The sequence below is a fragment of the Triticum dicoccoides genome, chromosome 3B, assembly GCF_002162155.2.
Source record: "Triticum dicoccoides isolate Atlit2015 ecotype Zavitan chromosome 3B, WEW_v2.0, whole genome shotgun sequence".
Taxonomy (NCBI): Eukaryota; Viridiplantae; Streptophyta; class Magnoliopsida; order Poales; family Poaceae; genus Triticum; species Triticum dicoccoides.
Window position 1 is genome coordinate 564,211,962 of NC_041385.1, and position 11,781 is coordinate 564,223,742.

General features: G+C 44.0%; 1 protein-coding gene across 2 annotated transcripts; it reads right to left on the reverse strand.

Annotated features, from left to right (window-relative positions):
- Positions 1–517: 517 nt before the first annotated feature.
- LOC119277101 (serine/threonine-protein phosphatase 7 long form homolog) lies at positions 518–6,083 on the reverse strand. 2 transcript variants are annotated; one of them, XM_037558322.1, is made up of 12 exons: positions 5,653–6,083; positions 5,202–5,292; positions 4,329–4,458; positions 4,050–4,150; positions 3,526–3,882; positions 3,047–3,128; positions 2,349–2,954; positions 2,003–2,269; positions 1,725–1,927; positions 1,336–1,642; positions 1,167–1,262; positions 518–1,028 (listed from the first exon to the last, which is right to left on the reverse strand). In XM_037558322.1, the coding sequence occupies exons 6-12, from the start codon at positions 3,125–3,127 to the stop codon at positions 672–674; spliced, it is 1,917 nt and encodes a 638-aa protein (XP_037414219.1). In that variant the 5' UTR covers position 3,128; positions 3,526–3,882; positions 4,050–4,150; positions 4,329–4,458; positions 5,202–5,292; positions 5,653–6,083; the 3' UTR covers positions 518–671. The 2 variants fall into 2 exon arrangements, with proteins under 2 accessions (XP_037414219.1, XP_037414220.1); XM_037558323.1 differs by lacking the exon at positions 3,526–3,882 and having other exon boundaries at positions 886–1,080; positions 4,050–4,147; positions 5,653–6,082.
- Between the last annotated feature and the right edge of the window lie 5,698 nt (positions 6,084–11,781).

Sequence of the window (11,781 nt, forward strand, 5' to 3'; positions counted from 1 at the left end):
AACTATGTGTACCACCAAATTGCTTTGGAGTTTGTTTTTGACTTCCTGTTCTGACGGAAACGCCAAACCAGTTGGCGTTTTACTGCACTTTGGCAACGCCAATGGCCCTGGCATTGCAGACCTACATAGAAACGCTGCATTTGGCTTGGCGTTCCTTTAAGACAGAAGCTGCCTGGGGTTCCTCCATGAAACGTTGTGCTGTACGCTTGCAACGCAAAAGGTCCTGGCGTTTCCGCTCTACACAGAAACGCTTCACGTGGCTTGGCGTTCCTTCAACACAGAAGCTGCCTGGGACACGTACAGGAAACGTTGCCGTTCACAGCAGAAACGCCAGGTACTGCTGGCGTTTCCAGGCCACATCTAAACGCCAACATCTATGGCGTTTCTGACATTCTGTGCATATCACACCAAACCATACCAAGTACAGCAACAGATTATTAGTTAATGATCCAACAGTTTTCACAATATAAATGCCAAGTACAGCAACTTTATATCAATGAGACATTAGAGCAACGAACTTAACATGATCCAGCTTACATAATAATTAACAAGTCTTGGTGACATAGAAATAACAAGTCCATCAGATATAGAACTAACGAGTTCGCTCCATCTGAAAAGGTAACTACATTTCTAGTTCACCAGATATAGAACTAACAAGCTCGCATCAGTCATCACTTCACTTCTTGCCTCTTTTCGCAGCTTCCCCCTGTTGACGTGGCCCTCTGGAGTGTTCTGCCATCCAGGACGTCGGATGTTCCTTGAGCTAACTCGGCGTGCTTCTTGAGAAGGCTGAGAAGGTTGAGTTGGCTGTGGAGCATCTTCCATCTGCGAAGCCCCAAGCTCCACATAGTCCGGATCCGCATCGGAGTCTGTCTCCTCCTCTTCATCTTCATGTTCATCAATCTGTGCTCGGCTGGAAGAAGGACGAGCGGAAGAAGCACGGGGACGTGCTTGGCTCGAAAATGGACGAGCGGAAGAAAGAACATCCATTCTATACTGAGCACGTGCACGCACATCCGTTGATGAACCTCCATGGCAAGAGAGTAAAGCGGCTAGTGTTCAGCAACGATTCACAACCTTCTGCAGAGGCAAAGGCATTGACATATAAATATGCAAAAATAGTTCACATGATATAAAATAAATGTTCATATTAAAAGGCCTCTAACCTGTAGAGTACTCCTAACGAGACCGTCCGTTTCTCTACCAGGTGGGCGGCCAAGCACCACATTACTATCATTGATACATCTCCATAGCTCCGTGCCCTGAATAAAACTTAAGTGACACACCACTCATGAAGAAATGACACATGTTCAAAAAAGAGACAAAAAGGCACACCACTCGGTCATGCAGAGGGCCATAATCTAGGTGCGCTCCAATGGTCTCCCTAATAGAGTTGTTGAATGCACCATCAGCAGCCTCACTTGGCGTTACTTCCAAACAATCGGCACGAGTCCAAGCACCCTTAAGGATAACTCTGTACTCTTTGCGAAGCCACTCCAAATGCCTTAAATATGCCCCCTCGTCGTTGTCAGGTGTGTGATCATCTTCAACTCGGGCATTCCTCTGAGCATTCCACATGTCCACCCACATAAGATGGTGATCCTCCCAATTAATGACATTCTTGTTGTGTTGCCGGCTCGTCCTACAAAGCATGAGATGTATGGGTATCAATTTCATTTTTCATTGGTTACACATTGATCAACATATGGTACAAAAACTCTCACATATGTAGCACCACACTTGTCTCAACATACTCCGGCGGGGTGCGTTGTTGTACTCCAAATTGCTTCGAAACACGATGTGGAAGATGCCACTCCACCGCATAAAAGCATATCATGGGGCAACACACACGCCAAAGATGTTGGTCACGGAAGCACATATTGCTCAAAGGGAACTGCCTAAGTACCATGTACGGCCTCCAATTAACCTACATCACAACGTGTCACTAGCCCATGCACAACAACAAAAAAACTGAATTGATAGCAAGTCATTTGATAATTACGTGGTTGTAAGTAAGCATGTCAAGCTCGCTTATGTATGCCTTGTACCGCCCCATGGCTACGATACTAGACACTTGGACATTAGCCCACGTGTATGCGATAGTGGGATACCGCTCCTCATCCCCGTCGAAAGGCCACTCCCAAGGTTCTTCCGGAGCAATGGTCAAGTTATGGCCCATAGGGATACGCTCCCACATCCAAATCTGTAGGGCCCAAACAAAACCACCAAGACAAGATTTCGGCTTACTCCTCATACATGCTCCGTCCAACTGCACATTTGTATACACATTAAAAAATCACATGCAAAAAAATCATTCATATAATGAAAATTCATCAAATTAGCATTACCTGACGATACAAGAAGGCTAGTGCCGCCGACCCCCAACTCCACTTAACATCCCAGTTACGAAGAGGGTCCAAGAACATCCAGGAGGTTGTGTCTCCCGTGCCGTCGGGAAACACCACTTGGGTCATAAGATTCCATAAGTAAGCCCTTGCGTACCTCTCCACAACAGCCGGACTGACATTCTCTGGGCACTCGTAAAAATGTTCTTGTAGCCACCAGAACAAAACACCAGATGGCCTAGGATCCTTCTTTGTTTCATGAATCCACAGGGGAGGTTCAACACCAACCAAACCTGCATCCCTTTGTCGCCACCCCTCGGACTTCACCTTCCCGGTAAGAGCCCTGCCTTCGATCGGAAGACCGGAGATCATCGCAATATCCTCCAGAGTGACGGTCATCTCACCAAGAGCAAGGTGAAAATAGTGCGTCTCCGGGCTCCAATGGTCCGTAAGGGCGGTAATGGCCGTCGAGTTCAGCCATGGTGGTGTGCCTTTAAAGTTGAGCACAAACTGGAGAAGATCCATTCTTCTAAAATAAGGCTCGTAGCGACGGTCATACATCAGTGACTCACGTGGGTTGTGGCCTCTCAACCGAAGTACTGGAGGAACCTACAAAAATCACACGCACAATTTATATACTTCTCTAAACTACTCACAATATAATCACAACATGAGAATCGACAATATAGATACATAATTACCTCCCCTCTTTCCACAAGCACAGCACGATGCTTCTCCTCGTAATAATCATCAAGGCCGGGATATTTATCCGGCTCAAACATCCTACAAAATAAGGTGAATGAATTTGTTATGATATATGCTTAAAATTATGACCACATCATATACAAAATTGTGTGAAACTACTACAAATTATCCCAAAGATATAAATCACGAACCACATTACCAACACCAATTCTTTTCAACCTATTTTATCCTAAACAATCTATCACAACTAATTATTAACAAATAATAGGTTCAACCTAATCCAAAAAAATGGTCTCTCTCTAAATCCAATACTAAACAAATTAACTAAAAATACTTCAACACAATGAGTATATCTCCAAAATATTCATCAAACAAATCACTAATAACTCATCTTAGGGTTCCACCATGTTTCAAAAAATGCATCTACAATAGCCAATCTTGACTAAAAATAAATGGAGGATTGGGAAGAGAATACCTCAAGTAACTCGGGGGTGCTTAGATCTACTCGTTTTGATGATCAAAATAGGAGATCTGGGGGAGAGTTGGTGAAGAAGAGGGAGGGGGCGGCCGCCAGTTTGTCGGGGCAGGGACGAACTGCCCAAGCGGTCCGAGATATGGGCTAGGTCAAGCCCCAGCGGCCCCGCGCGCATTACTAAATACAGGGCAGAAACGCCAGGGCCATTGGCGTTTCTTATGTGCCACGTCAGTGAAAACAGCGGGTTCGGACTGACTGTGGGCCACGGAAGAAACGCTGGCTACCACGGCGTTTCAGTGTTGGCCAGAAACGCTAGCTTGGTCGGCGTTTCAATGTTGGCTAGAAACGCCGCGGACCCTGGCGTTTCTAAAAGGGTCAAATCGTGAAATACTTTCACGTCGGGTTCAGTTTGTAAAGATAAACGTGGACAAGGTCAAAACAGTGATTTCGTCCCCTTTGCTCATCATGAATAAAACAGACATGGGCATTTACCACATTGAGTAACCCAAAGTATGCAGTTGTACCTAATGGTAGATGACAATCAAACCTTCAGGCTGACCGTGCACCAAAATAAGATCAGTGATCTCATGTGATCGGCAAGACTCGACGATTCTGATATTACCTACTGGGAAGAAAAGATGGATGAATAAGAAACAATAGCTAAAATTCATGAATGATAAGAGAGAAAATTTACAGTCCAAGCAAACACTATTTAACATGTTTATTCTTTAATAATCAATCATATCTTATGTGAATGAGCATATGGTATTATTAAACACAACATGGAATGCTTTGTATCATACCTGAGAACCATGGTTCATCCTCTGTTACTTTGGAAATACAACTTTCAGCTCCCAGCAAATGAAAAGATTGACCAGTCAGCTAGCACAGGATACACCATTTTAACATATGTCAAAACGTCTTCCAATTCACCTAAAGGAGGAGGGTATGCAAATTAGTCAGATGAGGACCTAAAGGATCATATCGTGACATCAAATAATTCATATGCACATATACTTTCAAGTTGCAGAGAATATCAACTTCAACATGAAAGATCATTTGCTAAATGAATTCCTCATCAAAGCACATGAAGTATGACCATCGACAACTTAAAAAATATTAGAATAAAAACATATGACAAATCTTAAAAAAAATTGTTGGGCAACTAATGCAACACAGCTAAAGCAGAACAAAACCACAGTCCAAGGGGAGCTTTATGGAAAATACTGATTCATAAATTATAGGATAAACCATGCAAAATATGGAAGCCGGTCTATATTAGCAAAAAGATATAAAATCTGACCCCCTTTGCAACCTGCAATATAGTATATAATTCAAACTTTATAGAGAAAGGCTTGTTGCATAACTGTTCTGTGCATTACTGTCTAAGAATACTTGAACTGAATGCATTGTTTCCGGACTGCGAATATCACAACTGTGTTTTCATAAGAAAACAAATCAAATATAGAAACGATGATATAAGTAGTTCAAAGTTGGAACTTCCACAGAATAATACTGAGTTCTACAGTCTAATTAAACATCTAGCCCTCACAAGTTAGGTATGAACTCTAATCTTTTAGGTTAACAGTGGAGAAAGCTTAGTATAAAGCAACGGATGCATGGCTTACTCATGCATTTTCAGAAAAGCAATCACAAAGATAAAGCGGAAATCAAACCCAGACGAAATTGATCACTTCCAGCAGGTAGACCTCTAAGAACCACTTATAAGATCTCGTCGCATTGTCAGTTAGCTCATCATCCCAACACCTGAAACAACAAGAAGACACATTAGGAATTAGCGCTTTGTAAGGGAACTACCCCAGCTTTACTGATTTAATTAAGAATTCACTCGAGGGAACACCTAGCTGACCCATCTTGCGATTAGTAGGGATGTAGAGAAGTGAAAAACTGTAAGCACATTTTAGGAGCTGGTGCCTGAAGTCTGAACACTGAACATGTTAATCAATCCCCAATGACCCAAAATCTCAGATTTTTCTTTGCAAAGTAGCACAAGAACGTGTAAAAATTGACATACAGCTAGATGCAAGTAACAACATGGACACATAGATGCGCATTCGCTTGAGAAAATCTGTAAACGACACTGTGGAGAAAGGGAGAGGTGTTTACCTTGCCATGCCGCCGTCCTCGTCGGCGGCGCCTTTCCCCTCAAGACCCCAACACCATCATCCCCACTGACCCATCTCTGTATGGCGCCGGCAGTTCCAGGGGCTCCGTGACCTCGGACACCGGCGCGAGTGGCTCGTCGGCACCGGATCCTCCACCCGACGATCTTGTGGCGGCTCAAGCGTAGCGGCTCGCCCGTGCTACTTCTTCAGATGAGTAGAGAGGCGGTCAAGGAGGAGGGCTGGAACTTGGCTAGGAGAGATGAAGGGGGAGTGGCGGAGGCGGCGGCACAGGGATGCGGGAGAGCGATCCGGAGGCGGCGGAGGTCGCGTGCCTGAGAGGCTGAAGAGGAAGAGGCAGGGTATGCTTAGCAAGGAAGGAAAAGCAGCCCGAGGGAGGTGTTATGTGGACGCACAGTGTAAGGTGATGACATGCACAGGTCTAACGGGCGCGTCTTCAGCGCAGCTTATCACCAACGTGTTTTTTTGTCGTAGTACTTGTGATGACGTGGACAGCATGAGGGGGCGCCCTTGCCGCGACGATAAATGTGTTCGATTTCCAGGTCGCGAGTGGGATGGACCTCACGGGGTCGCGAGTAGGCCCCAAGCCCAGCAGCAGGCCTCCTTTCAATGGGTTGGCGGCTCGCGAAAGCCCAATGCACCACAGGCCTCCGTTTCGGCCCGTGGAGCAGCAGCCCACAGGACAGCCGGCCAGTTAACACCGATCGTGGAACAGATAGCCACACGCACGAAATCGGACGGCGAGAAAGTCCCAGATCGAGAAAACGGACGGCTGAAAATGCAAATCGCTGTGAGAGCTCGGTTTAGGTGCGGTTATACTGTCCTTAATACCCATATGTGATACACACCAAGTAATTAGTCATTTCACTCATTTGTGCCCCAGCTTGTGTTATCTATGAAGGCCAGAACATTGTTGCCTTTTCTCGCTCTTTACAAAATCAAATACTATGAAGGCCAAAACATTGTTGCCTTTTCTCGCTTTTTACAAAATCAGATACTATGAAGGCCAGAACATTGGTTACATTGTTTTCATTCAAATTGCTATAATAAGCTGCATAGGTTGGTGATAAATCATGTATGATAACTTTAACAACAATCAATTACAAAATATATGCCTATATATTTGTATGAATAACAACCATTCTATGGTAAAATGAACGGGCGCAGCAACGTGCGCCGTCATGATCTAGTGAATATATTATAAAGCAAGAAATTTAACAAGCAGCCAGCAGCCAGCAGCCAGCAGTCAGCCGGTGGTCATGCAGGCAAGGGCAGGGGAGTAGTTGGGGCTGGGAGCAGCTTGGCGCGCAGCGGCGAACTGCGGTCAGGCAGGGGCAGGGGGAGTAGCTGGTGTGGGGCGACGAATGGAGGTGGAGGTGGCTTCTCTGACCTACGAAAGAAAAGTCAGGTAAACTGCACTAACCCGACTTTCCTTCCCTCTATATGCGTACTGAAAATGAGTTTTCGATGGTATAATTTTTATATAACAAATACATATAATCTAATTTACGATTAAAGTTAGATTTAAAAAAATGTGCGCTCCTTATTTATTGGAATGAAGGGAGTGTTGCTTATGAGTCGTCCTATTCAACGACCTGCGCCGAAGACAACGCACAAACACGCAATCGTCTCCCTCCAGCGCATGATTTGGGCCAGCCCATGTGCAGGGCGCCTGGTGCCCCTGCTTTTTTTCCTTTCTTTTTTTTGTCTCTCTTTTCCTTTTATCATTCTGTAATCCCAGGATATCACGAATTTGAAAAAAAAATATTATAAAAAATGTTCATATTTTTCTTGATTTTTTGTCTAAATTTTCAAAAAATATCTGTGAACTAAAAATCTTCATGAATTTAAAAAAAATCGATTTTCATGAATATAGAAAATACTTGTAAATTTCGAAAAATTATACTCAAAATATAAAAAATCTCGAAATATAAGATGTCAGGAATTTCAAAAAATTATTCATCAATTTCAAGAAAGGCCTGATGATTCAAAAAAACTGATCACAAATTGAAAAAAATGTTTGCAAATGTAAAAAAATGCTCCCAAAATATTGACGGATTTGTAACCTATTCTCAGATTTAAAAACATGTTATTAATTTGTAAATGTTCCCATATTTCCATAAATATTCATGATTTGAAAAGTATTTAGAAATTTGAAAACAAATTAACATGGAAAGGTCACTCCCGTCTTTCCAAGTCGCGACAAGTGATACATGCACACCACTTGTCGTAACCTGGAAATTTTCACTCTTTCGTAGATTCATTTATTCAAAAGAATTTACCGGAAGCACAGTTTGTCCCACATTTTTCACTTTTCAAGAGGCACAGTTGTGGCTCTCGCGCAAGCAAAATTGTGCCTTCATCAGAAGCAAAACTGTGCCTCTCCTGGAAGAAAAAAAACATGTTTTTTTCTTTTGAAGAGGAACATCTATGTCTCTCGCGGGAGCAAACTTGTGCCTCTCGAAAATGAAAATAAAAACAATTTCCCCCCTTTTTAGTAGGCACAGTTGTGCCTCTGGCAAAAAGCAAACATGTGCCTCTAGGAGAAGCAAATTGTGCCTCGCGGAAGCAAAAAAAATACCGTGACTTCCACAGAAGAAACTTGTGCCTCCGGGAGAAGCAAATATACGTTTCTAGAGGAAGCAAAAAATGTGTTTTTTCGATGTGCCTCTTGTGAAAGCAAATCTGCGCCTCCACAAGAGGCAAATCTGTGCCTCTCATGGAAGAGAAAAATACAAAAATTTTACGCACTTTTATTTTTGAAAATTTTCCTCGATAAACTAGGGAATACGGGCAGTAACCAAAAAGCAGGAAAAAAACCATCTAAAACACGAAACACTTACAGAAAAATAAAACAATAAAATCCTAAGGGAGCACCGAACACGGGACACGTGGTGGCGGCTCAGAGGGCGCTACCTAGCGCGTTCTGAGCTCACTCAAAATGAACCTTACGGGGCTCCCACAAGGTGTAGCCCTTGGTTAGTTGCTCCCGACAAGGATTATTGTGCAAACGAGCGCACCCCCTCCCTTCCTATAATTCTGAATTGGCCGGCCCACCAAGCGCATAAGAGGTAATTTTTTACCCAGTTTTGTAATGCTTCCTAGGCCGGTTTTGGGAAGCTTTTGAAAGCATTCCCACTGTTTTTTTTCTTTTCCTTTTCTTTTGGTTTTCTTTTTCTTTTTTATTTTTTCTTTCTCATTTATTACTTGCGCAAACTTTTTTCTAATTCAAAAACTATCTTCAAGTTCGTGTTTTTCTTAAATTCATGAAAATCATGTTTTTCTAACCAGCAATTTTTTTTTCAAATTTTTGATTTTTTTTTAAAACGGTGAACGTTTCCAAATGCACTAGCTTCTTTTAAAAATCATGTTTTTTTCAGTTTTGTGAAATTTGTTTTCCAAAATTGATATTTTTCTAAAATTCATGATTATTTTCCAGAATCCATGACTTTTTTACAAATTCATGCACTTTTGAAATCCTTACTTTTTTCAAAATCCACAAGCTTTTTCCAAATCCGTAAACATTTTTTCTACAAAATCACAAAGTTTTTTAAATCTATGAATATTTATCAAATTCGTGACTTTTCAAACTCCTGAAGATTTTTCAAAATTGTGAATTTTTTATCAAATCGATGAACATTTTTTTAAATCTATGAACTTTTCTGAATGGCTACTGATTAGCGGTTAACTTTCCCATAAAACCTGATTTGCACTCAACGACAGACTGCATTAACTGGTTATTGAACAAAGGAGGAGCGAGCTGCTTCGCTTTTGTTGGGCGGCCCAGAAAGGCAGGGGCCTAGGTGCCCAGCGTGTGGCTCCACCAATGATCGGTCGAGTAGAGTTCCCTCGAGTTAGGGTTTTGTTCTCGCAACGGCGACTACGACGCCGTCGAGTAGATCGTTTCCTTCCCTATCGCCGATCTCTCTCTGTCCTCCTCCGTCGCTCACCCCACGCAAGGCTAGGCAGGGAACGGTGGTTCTAGGGTTTCCCCAATATACCCGGTCAGTTTTTGCATCGGGTTAGGTTCTTCTGATGGCTGCTGATGGGGCCTCGGGCTCCTCAGGCACAAGCGACGTCGAGCGGATGATGGCAGAACTTGGGCTGAACGAAGAAGATCTTGATGATGTGATCTTCGATGAGAAGGATGCGCCTCCACAGGGACCCAGATGAATTGCGTTGGCTAGGGTAAACACCTCCAAATCGTACAGTAAGACGTGGTTCTACAGAAACATGCGGTCAGCATGGAATATAGCGCAGGAGGCCAAGTTTAAGCCCTTGGAAGATAATCTGTACTCAGTTCAACTGTCCTGTTTAGGAGATTGGGAGAGAGTTATGCATGAGGGACCTTGGAATTTCCGAGGGGATGCAGTGCTTCTTGTGCCTTATGATGGGGTCTCAAAACCTTCATCTATCAAGCTGGAGACGATTGACATATGGATCCAGATATATGATGTTCCTGATCTGTTTGCTCACCTGGTTACCCCACTAGCTGCAAAGGTGGGGGAAGTGCTATTCACAGAACAACCGTCTCATGACTTTGTTGGGAATTTCCATAGGGTGTGGATTCGATTGAATGTGTTTAAACCCCTAAAGAACGATGAATCTATGATCAGAGGGGGGGGAAGACAGATCTACAGGGTAAAGTATGAGAAGATGCCAGACTGGTGCGCCGTGTCTGGTATGTTGGGTCATCTCTGTAAGGAACACGGTACTGGGATTCATCCCCCTTCGGCTCTAGTCTTCAAGGATTTACGAGCTAGCTGGGCCATGCGAGCGAGCCAAGGTCCTGGAGAGGGCCGAGGTAGCAGAGGTGGCTGCAGGGGAGGCCGGACAGGGGGACGATCAGGCAACCGCCGCGAGGCCGACAGGAACAACTTCCCTGTTTATCAGGAGACAGGAAGGAGAGAGGATGACATGGTAGTTGATGGCAATGGCAAAGATGCTGATATGGATGATCTCACGAGGAAGAGGTTGGCGGGGATGCCGCTGGAAGGCAATGTGCACAACAACACAAATGGTGATCCTACAGATAAGCTAGCAATCATGCCGATGGGCACTTCCTTGTCCAGTCCCCCTCCCCCGGAGAGAACCCAAGAGGACCCGAAAGGAAGATGATGGCAGTGATGGACAGGTTTCGGCAGTGAAGAATTTGGCGGGCTCCTTCAAGGGGTGCCGCCGGGCCTAATGAGTGCCCTTTGCTGGAACTGCCGTGGAGCGGGCAAACCCGCGGCAGTCCGAGAACTTCGCGAATTTGCGAGGAAGTTTGCCCCTACCCTACTTTGTATTGTGGAAACACAGATTGAAGGTTCTAGGGTAGAAGCTTTAGCTAGTTCTATTGGTTTTGATAATGCTTATGCAGTTGATAGTCAAGGTAGGAGTGGTGGTATCGGCTTGTTTTGGAACAATGAAATAAAAGTTGAAATTCTGGGTTACTCTGTTTACCATCTTGATGTATCTGTAGAGGAGCAGGGTGAGGATAAGTGGAGACTAATGTGTGTTTATGGCGAGGCGCAGACGCACTTGCGGCATCAAACATGGACAACTTTGAAAAACATCAGCACAACAAGCAGCTTACCCTGGCTTTGTCTTGGTGATTTTAATGAAGTTTTACGTCCGGAAGAGCACGAGGGAGTTGGTCAATGCAGCAATGCACAGATCCAGGCTTTCAGAGATACAATCGATGTTTGCATGTTACTAGACTTGGGCTATACTGGCCGTTTTTGGACTTTCGAGAAGAAGGTCACTGGAGGTACATACACACGATGCAGACTGGATAGGGCGTTGGTTAGCACGGATTGGATGGCAAGGTTTCCACTAGCAGCTGTCACCCATGAGATAGTTGCTTCTTTAGACCACTCGGCACTGTTGGTTGATATGGGACGAATGAAAAAGCAACACAAAAAACCAGAGTTTCGTTATGAAGTAATGTGGGAGACACATGAGGGCCTCCATGATGCTCTAGTTGATGGATGGGATGCAGCGGTGCCTTGCCTGACAGTTGAGGACATGAGGAATAAGCTCCGGAACTTGGCGGTAGGTCTAAGCAGATGGAGCAATGATACTTTTGGTAATGTGAAAAAGGAGATTAAGCTCTTGAAAAAACAGCTAG

Bases quoted from the DNA above. Each gene is read 5' to 3' on its own strand.
- LOC119277101 (XM_037558322.1), bottom strand. From the start codon at position 3,127: ATGTTTGAGCCGGATAAATATCCCGGCCTTGATGATTATTACGAGGAG. The intron at 1,928-2,002 runs GTAATTATCAAA...GTTGTGATGTAG, and splicing joins ACATGCTTACTTACAACCAC to GTTAATTGGAGGCCGTACAT. The intron at 1,643-1,724 runs GTGAGAGTTTTT...CATGCTTTGTAG, and splicing joins ACAAGTGTGGTGCTACATAT to GACGAGCCGGCAACACAACA.